The sequence below is a fragment of the Monodelphis domestica genome, chromosome 2 (assembly GCF_027887165.1).
Source record: "Monodelphis domestica isolate mMonDom1 chromosome 2, mMonDom1.pri, whole genome shotgun sequence".
NCBI lineage: Eukaryota > Metazoa > Chordata > Mammalia > Didelphimorphia > Didelphidae > Monodelphis > Monodelphis domestica.
This window is the reverse complement of record NC_077228.1, coordinates 503,275,383-503,293,214: the sequence shown is the minus strand read 5'-3', so window position 1 is coordinate 503,293,214 and position 17,832 is coordinate 503,275,383. Positions and strand designations below refer to the sequence as shown.

The 17,832-nt window shown below is 40.8% G+C and overlaps 1 protein-coding gene across 1 annotated transcript in view; it reads left to right on the top strand.

Annotated features, from left to right (window-relative positions):
• The first annotated feature begins 2,554 nt into the window (after positions 1-2,554).
• The window catches only part of LOC100022606 (myeloperoxidase-like), a 41,934-nt gene continuing 26,656 nt past the window's right edge, over positions 2,555-17,832 (top strand). The window contains 5 exon segments of the mRNA XM_056814766.1: positions 2,555-2,612; positions 7,041-7,137; positions 10,558-10,730; positions 14,446-14,551; positions 16,731-16,860. Of these exon segments, the coding sequence (XP_056670744.1) occupies positions 2,555-2,612; positions 7,041-7,137; positions 10,558-10,730; positions 14,446-14,551; positions 16,731-16,860 (564 nt within the window).

Here is a 17,832-nt window from a genome sequence, read left to right as displayed (position 1 = left end):
CACCACCACCACCACCACCACCACCACCACCACCACCACCACCACTAATACTACTTCCACTACTACTACATTATCATATGTTTGTAGTGCTAAAGGTATGCAAATAACAACCATATGAGGTAGGTAGTACCTAGGAATTAAGAAATGGATCTGTGATTTCAGGGAAATCCCAGATGAGGAAACTCCTTTCACTAAGTTCCAGCTGGGATTTCTCTACAACATATAATTGTATGGAGTTGCTTAGTGTACTGAGATGTGGGACATGCCCAAGGTCACACAATCAGTGTGTTACAGAGGCAGGATTTGAATCCAGACCTCTCTGATTTTAAGGTTAGCTCTTTAGCTAGTATTTCATGCTACTTCTTAGTACAAGGAACATTCGCACCTAATTGAGGCTTTCTTTTTGATAAAATCATGGGGAAGAGGGATTATTATTATTAGACAGCTGGTCACAGGCTCAGAGACTTATCTCTCTAAGGGGCCTCAGAGTCATTTAGTCTCATCCCCTCATTATTAAGTTGAGGAAACTGAGGTCCAGAGAGTCAAAATTACTTGACTAAGATCATTCCATCTTGTTAATAAATAGAAGAAACAAGATTCCAAATGAGATCCTCTGCTTCCAAACCTAGGACTCTTCCTAGCATACCAACACCCTCCAGTCTCTTGCTACTTAAATCTATCCTCAAAACAGCTGCCAAATTAGTATTTCTGCAGTGTAGATCTGGTCATATCAAGAAGCTTACCTTTAGGTTAAAATACAAAACTCCTTTGTTGAGGATGTAAAGCTTTTTGCAGACTATTTCCATTCTGTCTTTCCAGGCTGATTTCCCATTATTCCCACTTATGCCCTCCTTAAAAAAGCCCAAACTCTTCCCTTCTGTCTTAGAATTGATACTTGGTATGAGTTTAAGGTAGAAGAGGTAAGGGATAGGCAATTGATTTTAAGTGACTTGCTGAGGATCACATAGTTAAAAAGTCTCTGAGGTCAGATTTGAACCCAGGATTCTATCTCCAGGCCTGGCTTGCTATCCACTGCACCACTTAGCTGCCCTTCCTCGTGCACTCTTATGTTCTAGTACCAGTGGTCTTCCATTCTCTGTTCTGGGAATTTCATACTAGTGTCTGACATATCAAAGGCTCTTAATAAAAAGCTTGCTGACTGATTCTGTTTGGCCCCAAGTGTAGAATGGGGGCAAATGGGTAGATATCAAAGGGAATCAGATTTCAGCTCTACATAAGAAATAATGGTCTACGGTGAGAACACATTTTTGCAGATTTGTCTATTCTTAGGAATCTGTAGAACCTGTGAATAGGTTGTCTGGTGATAATGAAGGCTGTACATTGCACTATTGTGTAGTTGGGTGATGTGAGTGACCCAGATGCCTTGAAGTGCTTAAGGATTGGGAAGGGAAAGAGAGGGACTGAGCGAGGAAGGATCCCATTCCACTTTTGCTTCCAGAGGCTTTAATTGTGTATGCCCACCTCTTGGCATATGCAAATCACCATACTTTCTGCCTTTGTACTCATTTTCCTTTTCTCAGCTCCCTCATTTTCTCTACCTTAAGAGGGAAGGTCACCTAGGGTTTGGGGGCTTAAGGAGAGTAGAAAAGATCTGGAACAGTTGCTATGGGAAACAAGATAGAGTCAATTAGGAAAATGAATAGAAATGGATTGCTAAGTATTGCTGAGATGGCTTGATTGAGGGGAGGCAGCACAAGTTTATAGTGGAAATAATTGATTTGACTTTCTTTAGTTATGTTCATCAGCTCAGGGTCAGAAGCAGAAAAAAGAGAAAACAGAGTAGCCTAGGTTCAGGTTTGGCAAGGTGGCACAGAGGGAAGCTATGAAATGAAGAGAAAACCTAAGGTTCTGATGAAAACATTTTTAAAATGGCCAGCTGTTCAGGTTGGAGCCAGGATATCCAGATTTGAAATCCTCATCCTGACATTAGCTGGACGAGCAAGCATATACCATTTAAACTTTCTGGTCCTCTCTTTCCTCATCTATAAAATGGGAACATTGATTCTCATCTTTTTTTAAAAAAATCCTTTCTCAGAATCAATACAGTGTTGGTTTTAAAGCAGAAGAGTGGTAAGGGATGGGCAGTGAGATTTTAGTGACTTGCCCAGGGCCACACAACTAGGAAGTATCTGAGGTCAAACTTGAACCCAGTTCCAGTTCTCACTTTTTTCATAGTGTTATTGTGAGGCAAGCACTCTGCCAGGCTTCAAATATGCGCTGTTAATTTTTATTGGTAAAGAAAAATAAGGGATCTGATAGATTGAAAGTTTAGGTGGAGTCAACTTGGATGTGGCAATAATGGTTCAAAGGTTCAGGAGGAGTGAAGGAGTGTGATCTATGGAAGGATAAAAAGTCATAGCCAAAGCAGGGAATTTCATAATTCTAAAACTTTGGGGTGGAGGAGATCCTAGTGATAAAGTTAAATGTAGTGTCTCTTCAGCTGTAGTGAGGTCCAATGAAGGTGAAAGTCATCATAGTTGAGGAGGACCAAAGTGTCACCAGTATCAGTGATGGAAGTCTCTAAAGGCACAGAATGAGGTTGAGGAAGCCTGTGAACAAGGCCAACAAGCTTGTTGAATTCCTTGAGGAAGGTGGGTAAGTGTCTTAGAGGTCATTAGACATTGACAAGATGGAAAGAGAGGAGAATAAGTGAAAAAGTATGGGCTTCAATTTTTCAAATGTAAAAAAAAAACTTTATAAATGCTTTTTGTTTTTGTGTCATGAGCATTTCTGGAGATATCCTTCCTATCTCCTTCTGTCCCTCTGTGGATCTTTTTTTTTAACAATGGAATCAGAAGCCACAGAGAATACCTTCATGTGTCATATATTCATCCTTTTTCCTTCTACCTTCATACTGGAGATTCTGGATTCTTCTAAACCTCTAAGTTCATTCCTCAACCTCCAGTAAGTAAGGATTTAAAATAGCCCTTCCTCAACTCTAGTACATTGTTAGTGGAACTGTAAATTGGTCCAACCATTCTGGAAATGAATTTAGAATTCTGCTAAAAAAGTGAGTATAATATCTATATCAGTTGGTCAAGATCTGGATGCCACTGCAAAGCATCTACTCTAAGAAGGTCAAAGACAGAAAGGTCCAATATACACCCAAAATATTCATAAAAGCATTTTAAAATGATAGTAAGTAATTAGAAACAAAATAGATTTCCATAGTTTGGAAAATGGCTAAACAAATTGTGACTCATGAACATGATAGAATACTATTGCACTGAAACATTGAACATGAAGAATTTAGAGCAATGTGGGTAGGCTTACATGAACTGGCACAGAATGAAGTAATCCAAACCCCAGAACTTTAATGGCTATAATGATGGATAACAAAAAGAAAATCCAAACTAAATGCTGCGTAATAAACATGAGCAAACTTGGCCATGGAGAAAATACATCTCCCTCCTTTATTTGCAGAAGTAGGGGAACATGGTATGGAAAATTACCTACATGGTATGGCTGACGGATTAGTTGGTTTTGCTGAACTTTTCTATATTTTTTAATCCTTTTCATACAAAATAGCTCAATGAGGAGAGGAGAGAAGTGGTTATATTTGGAAATGAAGGTCATGAATAAACAAAAGATAGAAATAAAAAGGGTTTTTAAATAGTATGTGATTAGTAAACTGGACTACAGTAGTAGAAGGAAATTGCTACTTTTTGTGAGTTCAAGAGAGGATAATGGAATTCCTTATAAGGGAGTGAAATGACCCTTCATGTAGCCCTTGGGCTCTGTGGTGCTACAGGTGGTATGTGGACCTTGTATAATTAAAGGCACTTTCTGTCTTTGTTATTTTCTTTCTCTATCTGTATTTCTGTTTCTAGCCCTTTATCTCTGTCTTTGTCTCCATTTTTCTCATTGTATTTTTCTTTCTTTGTTTTTCTATTTTTATCTCTGTCTCTGTCTCTCATTCTCTCTGTCTCTCTGTCTCTCTCTCTCTGTCTGTCTGTCTGTCTCTCATATTTCTGTCTATCTGTCTCCAGACAGGGTTTCCTTATCTTCTCTAGGCTAAAAGTTCAGGGGTTGGTCATCAGCTCAATCCCACTTTGATCTGGTGTTTGAAATTAGCTTTGACCTACTTTTTTCCTACCTTGCCTGGCTCACTCCTTTGGGTCTCCCGTCCCCTCTGTGGTCCTGGATATTTTTGAGTGTGTGACCAGAACAAGTGTGGCCCAGACCAGGGTGCACTGGTGTGCTTTATCATTTGATAATGGCAGAGAAATACTCTTGTGGACATAAAGAGCATCGCCATTTCCAATTCCTTTAATTAATGAAATGCGAAGGGAAGCAGTTGTTTCTCCTTTTCCCCAAGGAAGCAGAGACCTCCTAAGGATTAAGCTCTTGACTTGGAGCAGAGTGGTGGAAAGCTCAGGGCACTGACTTGAAGCAGGATTATACACTTCATCAGTTGTCCATGAATTCAGAGATGAGGGAAACAGCTGCCTTCGAATCAGCTTTAAGTGCAATGGTTGATTTTTCTTCTTCCTATGTCTGATTTAAGGTCATCTAACAAATGGGCTCAGGGTCTGGGATTACCCTTGTGTATGGTATGAACCCCCAGTAATGAGCCTCCTAGAACATTATCATGATCATCTTTGGCTGCATCCTTAGGTGAGCTCAGCCCATGTGGGCCTTCAATAATAGTGACTAATAATTATTAAAAAATGGAATTTATATAGTGCTTAAAGTTTTGTAGAGCACTTTTTTTATGTTAACTCATTTGATCCTCACAGCAACAACCTCTATTACTATCCTCACTTTATTTTATTTTATTTTTTTTTTCAGTTTAAAGTTTCTTTTATTTTTTTTAAACATTGTTTTATTTGGTCATTTTCAAACATTATTCATTGGAAACAAAGATCATTTTCTTTTCTTCCTTCCCCCTCCCCCCATCTCTTCCATAGCCTATGTGGGATTTCAATGGGTATCACATGTGTTCTTTTTTTTTTAAATTTTTATTTGGTCATTTTCAAACATTATTCATTGGAAACAAAGATCATTTTCTTTTCTTCCCTCCCCTCCCCCCCTACCTCTCCCATAGCCGACGCGCAATTTCACTGGGTATCACATGTGTTCTTGATTCGAAACCATTTCCATGTTGTTGGTATTTGCTCTAGAGTGTTCATTTAGAGTCTCCTCAGTCATATTCCCTCCACCCCTGTAGTCAAGCAGTCATGCTTTTCCTCGGTGTTTTTACTCCCACAGTTTATCCTCTGCTTGTGGATAGTATTTTTTAGATCCCTGCAGGTTGTTCAGGGACATTGCATTGACACCAATGGAGAAGTCCATCACCTTTGATTGTACCACAATGTATCCATTTCTGTGTACAATGTTCTCCTGGTTCTGCTCCTCTCGCTCTGCATCACTTCCTGGAGGTTGTTCCAGTCTCCATGGAATTCCTCCACTTTATTATTCCTTTTAGCACAATAGTATTCCATCACCAACATATACCATAATTTGTTCAGCCATTCCCCAATTGATGGGCATCCCCTCGTTTTCCAATTTTTGGCCACCACAAAGAGCGCAGCTATGAATATTCTTGTACAAGTCTTTTTCTCCATTATCTCTTTGGGGGTACAAACCCAGCAGTGCTATAGCTGGATCAAAGGGCAGACAGTCTTTTATCACCCTTTGGGCATAGTTCCAAATTGCCCTCCAGAATGGTCGGATCAATTCACAACTCCACCAGCAATGAATTAGTGTCCCTACTTTGCTGCATCCCCTCCAGCATTCATTACTTTCCATATCTGTCATGTTAGCCAATCTGCTAGGTGTGAGGTGATACCTCAGAGTGGTTTTGATTTGCATCTCTCTGATTATAAGAGATGTAGAGCACTTTTTCATGTGCTTATTAATAGTTTTGATTTCTTTGGCTGAGAACTGCCTATTCATGTCCCTTGCCCATTTATCAATTGGAGAATGGCTTGATTTTTTGTACAATTGATTTTGCTCTTTGTAAATTTGGGTAATTAAACCTTTGTCGGAGTATCCTCACTTTATAGATGAAGAGAATGAGGCAGAGAGACATTAGGTGATTTGCCCAGGGTCATACATATAGTAAGAATCTGATCAGGACTTGAACTCAGGTCTTCCTGACTGTGGAAGAGGCATAAAGAAAAGGAGGATTTGCAGGACAAGCCAGGCATGCAGACCAAGGTGATTGATCTGTCTGTCAATCAAGGTGAAGATTCCAAACAGAATGTTCCCAGAAGAGATAGTTGAAGCTGGCCAGGGGTAAGGGGGGTGGCTGGGGGTTGGGAGGAACTGATTCTCTCTCTGGGGGTGAGTGACCAAGAGAAACCTCTTTTCTGGGTTCCTGATCAAAAGAGACTGGCTTTTTCTGATCTAGGCAGAGAGATCCTCCCTTTCTTCATGCCTCTTCCACATGACTCCCAATTCCATATACTGTAATTACCTCACTCTCTGTACCTATCACACTGTATCATTGTTCCCCATCACCTCTCTATGTGCAGTTGTGCCTTTGGCTTTTTACTTCCTTGACCAACCATTTGAATAGACAAGGACAATCTAATGTGAAGGCATTCCTCTTTGCAAACACCTTGCCCTCTTTCCGATTCCACACAAAGTCCTTTCTTCAGGTTGTAGGTTGGATTTCTTATGTCAACTGGTTGTTGTTGTTGGTGGTGGTAGTGGTAGAGGTGAGGTCGCTGTTGTGAAAGGCTACTTTTCTAAACCTTAGAGCTGGGCACATGGAGAGGAGAAGAGGTCCACAGGGAAATGTCTCTCCTATTTGCTAGCTGTGTGACCTTGGGCAAATTGTGTCAACTCTCTAGACAGGGTGTGTTGACCATTGAAGGAATTTGTTTCACTTGACTATATATTATTTCTAGGGTCCTGTTTTTCTTGCTCTGGAACAGTAGGTGGAACAGAGAGAAAATTGAAAAAAAATTTTTAAATCAAGTTGCCCAGGAAGGTGAGGGTAGGGAGGGAGGATTGTCTATGATCTTGTTATTCTGCATTCTACTTTTCCTTATTGTTTCTACTTGAATTAGTTACCACTGATAATCCGTTGACCTATGAAGACCTGATAACCAGTGTGGAAGAAGCTAAGAAGATAGTGAACATAGCCTACAAGATTAGCCAACAGAGGTATGATTCTTGGAACCAGGCAGCAAATACCCGGTGTCCTTCATCTCCATTCTCAGTGACTGAGCTCCTTTCCTCAAATTTGAAAGGGGATGGGACCTGACATTTAGGGGAATCCTACCCTGAGTCAAGACTAGGGATATATTATGTCAAGGAGGAGGTGGAGGTGACCATGGGGAAACTGACAAAGGAAGAAGTGATGGTGCAAGGATTTGGGGCTATTTGAGGTGACATTGACTGAGGGCTGGGGAGTAGAGAAGTTTTTATTTTTTCTTAAAATACTTTATTTATTGAATTAAAATATAACATTCATTGAATTTCAGTGAGAGGTAGAGGATAAGGGAAAGAGGGATGGCCTGGGTTAAAGTCTTGCCTCTGATATATACCAACTGTATGGCCATGGGGAAATCACTTGGACCTCTTCCCTGGGAAACTCTAGATTCTTCATGTTAAAGATCTAGAGTTAGAAGGAGCCACTAGGGTAATTTAGTTTGACCCTTTCATTGTACAGATGAAAAATTTGAGATCCAGAAAGATTCATAAGAGAATCAAAGATTTAGATTTGGAAAGGACCTCTAAGTTCTTTCTAGTCCAGTTCTTTCATTTTACAGATGAGGAAACTAAGGCCTGGAGTCATAGGAGGATCATAGTTCTAGATTTAGAGTGGACATCAGAGGTCATCTAGTCCAAATCCTTCATTTTACAGATGAGGAAACTGAGGTTCATGGAGATGAAGTATATATCCTTAAACCCACATCAACATGCAACACATATATCTAGTAAGGAAAAGGTTATATAGAATAATAATTTTCTATCAGAGAACATTAATATATTTTTCTATATATAAGTGGAAGACCATTAACATATACTTACATGTATAAATATATATTAATGTTCTCTCAGAAATTTCATTCTGAGGTCAATAAATTTCCCTTTTGCCACATTACTTTCCTCCTCTGGGTAATTTAATTAAGAATCCCAAACCAGGGCAGTTCTTGCCCCAATATTAGCAGCTGTCACATGGTCCAGGCTGTCAATCTTATTATTAATAGCTACACGGTTTCTACAGCTAAGAAACAGGCAAGGGGACATCATTGATACCCCAGGGATGTGAGTCATGCTGTAGTGGAAAGAGCCCTGGGCAAAGAGCCAGGAGTTCTGGATCTTCCCCTCACTAATCCTATGACTTTGGACAAATCTGTTCCCCTGTCCATTTCCTCTTTAAAATGATGGGGCTGGAGCAGATGGTCTGCCATTCTCTGGAATGTACAACTGGTCAGACACACTTAACCTTTTACCATTTTGCATCAGTGAAAAAAAAAGTACAAGGAAGAACAAAAACCAGAAGGGAAGGACATTTTTACTCATTTCCTGAAACCCCAATCTAGTTAGGATGGAGGCTTTAGGTCAAAGCTAGAAAACCATGACAGAAGCCAAAAACATAGATTATCAACCAATCAACCAGCAATTATGAATCACCTCCCTTCTCTCAGATACTATGTGGGTACTAAAATTATAAAGACAGCAATGAAATGCTCCTTTTCCTTAGAAAGCTATTTTCCATTTCTAAACACATTTATTTCTTAAAATCACACTTTATTTTCCCCAATTACATGTAAAATAATTTTTTATCATTCATTTAAAAAAGTTTTGAGTTCTAGATTCTCTCCCCTTTTCTCAGCCTCCCTCCCTCTGTCCCACCCCTTACTCCTTCCTGAGATACTAAGCAATCCAATATAGATTTTGCATGTTTTTCCATATCAGTCATGTTATGGTAGAGATCTCAAACAAAGAAAAGAAATAGTAGAAAGAAAGTGAAATCTAATATGTTTCAATCTGCTTTCAGAGTGCACCAGGTCTTTATTGGAGGGCAGATAGGAGAAAGCTACCATTTTTCTTTGGTGGGGAGACAACATATAAACAGATAAGCATATAGAAATCCATTCAAAGTAAATACAAGTTAATTTTTTTTGGAGGAGGAAGGCAAGAGTTGTTTTGGTGGAGGGATGTAGAACTGGTGTCCCTGGAGCTAAGCTTTGAAGAAAATTAAGGATCCCATGAGACAGAGATGAAGAGGGGGTGCATTCCAGGCATTTGTGCAAATGCATGGTGACAGGAGATGGAATATTGTGTATGGGAAACAGCAAGAGAGATGGTTTGGTTGGACTATAGAGTGCATGAATAGGAGAAATGTCAAAGAAATGTCAAACGAATCTAGAAAGAGAGATTGGTGCCAATTTGTGAAAATAATAGGGAAAAGAGGAGGAGAGCTATAGAGGATAGTGGGAGAAAAGAGAAAAGAACAAAGGGGAATTTAAAAAGGGGCTCTGACAACTGTCTCTCTCAGTGACAGCACCCATACAATAATGCATATGGCTCCCACTTCCAGACTTGGCATCACCAAACCTGAGAGTTGGATTTCAACCAGCAGAGGGCGACCAGAATGGGGAAAGAACTCAAGAATAAGACCCAGGAAGCCTTGTTGAAGGAAGGAGAGATTTAGTTGAAGGGAACAGGATAGCTTGTCTTCTAGTAATTGGAGGGTCCTTTGGTGGAAGAGGATTGAGACTTACTCTGCTTGATTTTGATCTAGGAGCAATAGGTTAGAAGTGACCGAGAGGCACCTCTGGGACTGGAGTAGAGAAAATCTTTTGAATCAAATTTCTTAGGTTCAAACACCATCTCCATTGTAAGATCTCTCCTGATTCCTCCAGGTGCTAGAGTCTCCCCTCCACCTTTGTTTTTCAAAAATGTTTAAGATGTTTTAAAAATTAAAATAAAAAAATTAATGGAGAATTCTTTATGTTTATATTTCTTCATGTTATATTTATATTATATATTTATGTTTCATTTCTTTCTATTTCCTTCCTCTTCTGATAGAATATAAGTTCTTTGAAAAGTATATGATACAGTAGAAGGAATATTGGATTGGGAATCAGAGGCTCTGAATTCAAATCCTATCTCTGCCACTTATTACCATCTCTCTAGGTCTTAGTTTCCTCATTTGTAAAAAGAGGGAGTTTGATTTAGATGACCCTTAAGGTCCTTTCCAGTTCTAAAGTTATGCTCCTATGACCTTTCTGGGCCTCAGTTTCCTCATTTGTAAAATGAGAAGACTGAACTAAATGGTCTCTGAACTTTCTCCCAGCTGTAAATTATGTGATTCTGTAGCCAGGATTTTTGTCATTGTCCTTTCAAGAAATGGTATACAGTAGGTGTTTCATAAATACTGGTTGATTGACTAATTGAATGTTTAGAGACATTCCAATTTGATATGGGTTGTCTCTGAAGGGAGGGAGTTTCTCTTCATAGGAAGTCTTCAGGCAGAGGCAGAAGGACCACTTGCCAGAGGGGATTCTTGATCAGCTGGACCACTTCTGTGCCAGTTGTCAGACATGGTCCATGACTCCTTTTGTCTTTCAGAACCAACAATGCCCTGGAGCACGGTTCAGCCACCCCTTCTGATTTAATGAAATTCCTGAAAGAACCCATAGGGGGAACCAGGGTGGCCACGAGAGCAGCTGATTACACAGAAACCACCTTGAAGATCTTGAAGCAGAAACTTCTGCCCATTCTGGGGAATGTGAATGTCACAGGTATTCCCAACCCTAGGGATGGGGGAACTCCAGGATCTCAAACGGCCAGGAGCAGTATGGTGGGACTTGGAGTCAGGGGATCTGGATTCAAATCCTATTTGGCTGCTTCCTGGCTGTCACTTTGGACAAGTCATTTAACCTTTCTGAGATTCAATTTTATTATCTATAAAATGGGGATATAATTATTATACTACCTCTCTCCATGGTTGTTAAGAAATAGATTTGTAAATTGTTATTATTATTATCATTATTATCATTATTAGACTGATCTGCTATACTCTCCTAACACCAGGAGTCCTATGTATTGTGATCCAAGGTCTTAGCTATAATTTTATTTAAAAAACCAACCTAAAGCAAACAACAAAACATTTACTTTCTGTCTCAGGTTAGGCAACTGGGGTTAAGTGACTTGCCCAAGGTCACACAGCTAGGAAATATCTTGAAATCCGATTTGAACTCAGGTCCTGCCAACTCCTGTCTTGGCATTCTAGCCACTATGCTATCTAGCTGCCCGTCAGCTAAAATGTGTTATAACAACATGGGACATTCAAAGGTATAAAGAAGGTAGGTGGGGATTGAACTCAATTATGGCCCATTTGAACCCTCCTATATTGGTTAGAGCAGTGTTCTAGTGGGGGAAGTTTGTATATATATATATATATATATGTATGTATGCATGTACATACACATTTGTGTGTATATATTTATATGTGTATATACATGTATATGTGCATATATAAATATACATACATACATACATATATAGATTCTAGGTAGTAAAGTGGAGCTGGGAGGAGTTGGGTTCAAATGTGGCCCCTGATAAGTCCTAGCTGTGTGACCCTGGGTAAGTCACTTAACTCTAGTTATCTAGCCCTTACCATTCTTCTGCTTTGGAACTAATCCTTAGTATCAATTCTCAGATAAAAAGTAAGGATTAAAAATACAAATATATAATTTTTAATTAAAAAATTAAGAGCTTCTTGCATTACCTTGTATCCAAAGAGATCCATTTCCAATCATACCAAAGAAGACGTCCATGGCCAGTTAGGCAATGAACATTTATTAAGCACCTACTATGTGCCAGGCACCATACTAAGTGCTGGGGATGCACAGAAAGGCAAAAGACACCCCATAGTCTGAAGGAGCTGACAGTATCATGAGGGGATGGGGTGGAGGAGCCAACATGAAAAGAGCTGTGTATAAACAAGCCACCTATCAGGATAAAGTGGAAATATTGAACAGAGGGAAGGCACTGGACTTAAGAGGTTTTAGGGAAAGATTTCCCTCTGTCAACCATTTCTAATTTGTCCTGATATATTTGGGGACCTGAAAGAAGTCAGGGAATCCAGTAGGTGGGGATGAGGGAGTAGAGAATTCAAAGCATGGGGGAATAGCCAGAGGAAATGCCTAGAGTTGGGAGTAATGAGGAATTTTTAATAGGAAGATTAAAAAAAAACCTCAGCAAAACCAGGAAATATTTCAACCCACGTCTGATAGCACATTCCACACCCCTAGTTCCTCATCTCTGCCAAGATGGGAGAGAGGTATATTTTCTCATTTCTTCTTCAGCACTAGGCTTGGGCTGGTCATGGTGGTTAATCCCAAAGTTCTGTTGTCTTTCATTCACACTGACATGGTCATTGGAGATATTTTCTTTCCACTTTCATTTTTTTTAAACCTTTATCTTTCATCTTAGAATCAGTACTGTATATGGGTCCCAAGGAAGAAGAAGAGTAAGGGTTAGGCAATGGTGGGGTTAAGTGACTTGCCCAGAGATACACAGCCAAGAAGTAACAGGTCAAATTTGAACCCAGGACCTCTCATCTCTAAGCCTGCCTCTCAATTCACTGATCCACCCAACATCCCCCCATCTTCATTTTAAAATGAGTAGTTTGGATTGGCAGCTCATTCCTTCAAACTCCCATGAATCATAGTATCTACCAACAATAATCGAGTCATAGGTTCACCAGTTCATAGATCTAAAGCTAGGAGTGACTTCAGAGGCCATCTAATTCAATCTCTTTATTTTGTAGATGAGGAAACAGAATGAGAGGTTAAGTGACTTGCACAAGGTCATGCGAATAGTAAGTGGTAACACCAGGATTCAAACCTAGCTCTCTGGATGCCACTGTTTATTGTCCCCCCGAGGTCACTTATAAACAAACCATAAAATAGATGCTGGAATGGTAACCTGTGGCAGTTGTTCTCCTAAATATCATAATAGTAACTTACATTTTTATCACACTTGAAGGTTCATGGGGTGCAACTCAAGGTGCAGGGGGCATAGAACTATCCTTTAAACCAGGAAAACCTGAACTTATGTCCTACTTCTGACACTTAATCATAATAAAAGCTAGCATTTATATAGGGTCTACTAGGTGCCAGATAGTGTACTAAGTGTGTTATAATTATCATCTCATTTTATCCTACCCTTGGAGATAGATGCTATTATTAGCCCCATTTTACAGATGAGGAAACTGAGGCAAACCAAGTTTAAGGGACTTGCCCAAGGTCACACATCGAGTAACTGAGACTGGATTTGAATTCAGTTTTGCTGACTCCAGACTCAGGACTTTATTCACTGTGCCACAGAGTTATGTGGCTGTATGATCTTAGACAAGTCACTGCAACTCTACTGCCCCAGACAACTCTTTAAGACTACCTTGCAAAGGATACACTGATAGAGTTTTCTCATCTGGTATCAGTGAAATCATAGGTCTGGTTCTTGTCCCTATCTCTTGTAAAAGTTTATAGAGCACTTTATTCATAACAACCCTTTCAAGTAGATAGTGCCAACCATTATTATCCTCATCTTACCAGTGAGAAAACAGAGATTCGGAGCAGCTTAAAGTCTGGAGTCTACACACAAAAACCCCAAGACTTGGGGTAGCTAGATGGCTCAGTGGATAGAGAGCTGACCTGGAGATGGGAGGTCCTGGGTTTAAATCTGGTTTCAAACACTTCCTAATTGTGTGACCCTGGGCAAGTCACTTGACCCCCATTGCCTAGCCCTTACCACACTTCTGCCTTGGAACCAATACACAGTATTAATCCAAAGACAGAAGGTAAGGGTTAATAAATAAATAAATATGTTGGGGGAAGCTGGTGGTTCTGAATAGAGAGCCAAACCTGGAGACAGGAGGTTCTGGTTCTGGTTCAAATCTGGCCTCAGACACTTCCTAGCTCTGTGACTCTGGGCCAGTCACTTAACCCCATTGCCTAGCCCTTACCACTTTTCTGCTTTGGTACTAAGATGGAAGGTGAGGCTTTAAAAATCTAAACCAAACCAAAACCCGAGTCTTCTGACTAGAAGCTTACACTCTCCGTTTCACCTCAGCCTTCCTCTATGGGGTATCTGTCTTCCCATCTCCCCTTTTCTCTCTGCCTTTCTCTCTTCTCTTTTTTCTTTCTTCCCTTCTCTCTCCTCCATTCCCTTCGTCTCTTCTGGTTCCTTTTCTTCCTTCCCTTTCATCCCTTCTTTCTGCCTGTGCTATAGGTCTGACCCATCATCCCTGGTGGGGACTTTTAAGAACTCTGGAGGTAGCCAAGTGCTCTCAGAAGACGACTCTGGCTGTTGTCCTGTGGATAGGAAGAGGGTCACTTCCTAGCTAGCCTTTGGGATTACCTGGCAGATATCTCATGGAGACTTGAAAAGCCAATTAGGAAGCAGGAGGCCCTTCCCTCTTGTTCCCAAGCATCACTGCTTTCTCTACAGATGTGCTAAGTCCTATGCAGAAGACTGGTTGTGCTGCCAGCGTCCATTCTCCAGAATGCCCGGAGGACAGTGCTTACCGGACCATCAATGGGAAATGTAACAACTGGTGAGCATAATAAAGCTAGGTGGCTACTTCCAAGGCCAATCACACCCTTTCAGATCCCCCATCCTGAGAACAAATGTCAAGAGCCTTAATAACTCCTGACATTTGCCTGGTGATTTTAACCTTTCAAAGCTCTTGGCAGGCTGGGAGCCAACTACATCTGCCTCCCTAGAGCTCCTGTGGGAGTAGTTTCCATAAGGAGATGGGGAAGGGGGAGGACTGAGACTGGGGTAATGGTGGAGTCAAGCAAGCAAGTAAGCACCCACTATGTACCAGGTACTGGGCTACGTGCTTGAAAGAGATTATCTTATTTGAATCTCACAACAATTCTGCTATTGGTTTTTCTTTCTATTTCAATTATTGCCATTTTACAGCTGAAGAAACTGAGGCTAAGTGATGTCCAACATCACCTAGCTACTAGTGTCTGAGGTCATAGAGGAACCCAAGTCTCCTGGGTCAGCACCCTATTCACTAAGCTACCTTTGGGTGGGGAATGGGGAAAGACAATATTTTCAAAAATAAGCACATATGGGGGCAGCTGGGTAGCTCAGTGAATTGAGAGCTAGCCCTAGAGACGGGAGGTCCTAGGTTCAAATCTGGCCTCAGACACTTTCCAGCTGTGTGACCCTGGGCAAGTCACTTGACCCCCATTGCCTAGCCCTTACCACTCTTCTGCCTTGGAGCCAATACACAGTATTGACTCCAAGACGGAAGGTAAGGGTTAGGAAAAAAAAATAAGCACATACTACATATATAGAAAATAAAGTACAAAGGAAATTTGGTGGGAAGAGGAATCAGAAAGTATGCAGAGGGGGATGTGGAAAAGCTTAATATGGAAGGTATTGGGAGAACTAGGTCATTCAGTGGATAGAGAGCAAGGCCTGGAGTCAGGAGGACCTGGGCTCAACTCTGGCCTCAGATATTTCCTAGTTGTGTGACCCTGGGCAAGTCACTTAACTCCATTTGCCTAGCCCTTTCCCCTCTGTCTTAGAATTGTTATTAGTGCAGAAAGTAAGAGTAAACAAATATGGAAGGTGTTGCTTGAGCTGAGATCTGAAGGAAATGAGCAATTTTAAGAAGCAGAAATGAGGTGGGAGTGCATACCTGGCATGGGGGTGAGTTCGGCTGGACTAAAGAAGGTGGGGAAGGAATGATTGGAAAGGTAGGTTGGGGTCAAGCTATGAAGAGCTTCAAAAGCCTAAAAGAGGAGTCCATATTCAATTTTTTTTTTCATGAAAGAAAGGAGGCTAGAGAATGAGGATCTGATGATGGAGCCCAGTATGGGAAGAGTCTCCAAGGTTGAGGACTGGGGGACAGTGGGAAGGAAACAGTGCCATCAACAGACATGAGGAATTTTGGAAGAATGGTGGGTTTGGAGATGTAGATAGAAATATAAGTAAATAGAGAGATACAGAGAGAGATAAAAGATAGAGAGAATATATATCTAGAGAAAAAGATAGATACCTTTGACATCTAACTCTATATCTCTATTTGGGCAGCTAGATGGCACAGTGGGTAGATTGCCAGACCTGTTCTTGGGAAGACTCATATTCATAAGTTCAAATCTGACCATAGACACTTAAAACCTGTGTTAATCTAGGCAAGTCATTTTACCTTGTTTACTTAGTTTCCTCAGCTGCCAAATGATCTGGAGAAGAAAATGGCAAACGTCTTCGGTGTCTTTGCCAAAAACAAACCCCAAATAGGGTCACAGAGAGTTGGATGGAACTGAAAATGACTGAACAACAATAAATCTTTCTGTGTCTTTGTCTGTCTCCCTCTCTCTGTCTCCATCTCTGTCTCTCTCTCCCTCTTTCTGTCTCTGTCTCTTTCCCTCTCCCTCTACATAAATAGAATATAAATACACATTATATATAATACATATTTCTGTCCTAGGGACTTTGAGATACCTATGGAGGTGCCCATTAGGCAGCAGGCAATAAGGGGCTGAACTTCACAAGAGAGACTAGAGATGGATATCCAGATTAGACAGGCATGTAATACTAAGTGCGCGTTGATGACTGACTGATCAGGGAAGAAGTGGCTTGCCCAAGGTCATATAGGGAATAAGTGGCGAAGCCAGAACTCAAACTCAGGCCCTTCTCCACTGATTCCAGGGTACTTTCCTACACATGGTGCTGCCAGTTGGATCCTATGGCTTCCTTTCTCTTTTCTACGGCAGGGTGCATCCAAATAGAGGAGCCTCTAATCGAGGCTATGCTCGTTGGCTCCCAGCCGAGTATGAAGATGGAATATCCCTTCCTAAGGGGGCCACTGAAGGAAAGCTTCATAACGGATTTCCTCTCCTGCTGGTAAGAATGGTGTCATCGTTACCCATTGTACTTAGTAATAGGCACATGGAAGACATCACTGTCTGATTAACAAACATACATTACTGAATGCCTGTGGGAGGGGATGGGAAGGAGACAGAAGACAGAGTCTCTGCCCTTGAGATGCTTATGATCTATCTGGGGACAAAATAATACACACACACATTAAGCAAACACAAGGGCAAAATGATAGAGAAAAAATGGAAAATAGGAGAACTGAGAAGGAGAGTAAGAGGTTGATAAAAGCAGGGAAGTGTTCAGTCCAAGCATCCTTCCTGGAGGAGGTGGGTTTAGAAGAAAGGATTGGATTGTAGAGAGAATGATAGAGGGCATTTCAGGCAGGGAGGAAGCTTTTCAAGCCACAGATGATGTACCTAACTGGTGCTAAGGGTTCCTTGATGGGGGGAATAATAATACATGATAAGAGCTCAGATTTGAGGCAGATGACATAGTGGACAGGGAACTGGCTAAGGGGAAAGGAAGGTTGGGGGTTGCCTCTTTCTCTAATGTCCAAGAAAACAATCACTCTCTGGACCCCATATAACTCTCTTAAGGCTAGTTCTTTAGTCAGAGGGGGAAAGGATGGGGCTTAAATCCTCTTCTCTTTGATAATTACCATCTGTGTGAGGCTGGGTAAGCCATCTAACTTTCCTGGGTCTCAGATTGCTTATCTGTGAAATGGAATGATTGGGTTAGAGGCCTCCATGGTCCTTTCCAGTTCGTAGCTCTTTAAGCCTATGATTAGAAATTACAGAAGGGCTACTGACCTGTATTGGAGGGTGTTTCCATATTGGAAGTGCCCCATGATGATAAAATCTTGCAGAAGGACAGGTGAATAACTAAAATACCTCTTTGAGTTGTATAATGCTCTAGAGTTTTTATATTATATATATTTATATTTTATATAAAATATAAAGTTTTTATATTGTATATGCAGCATTTTTAATACTTTTT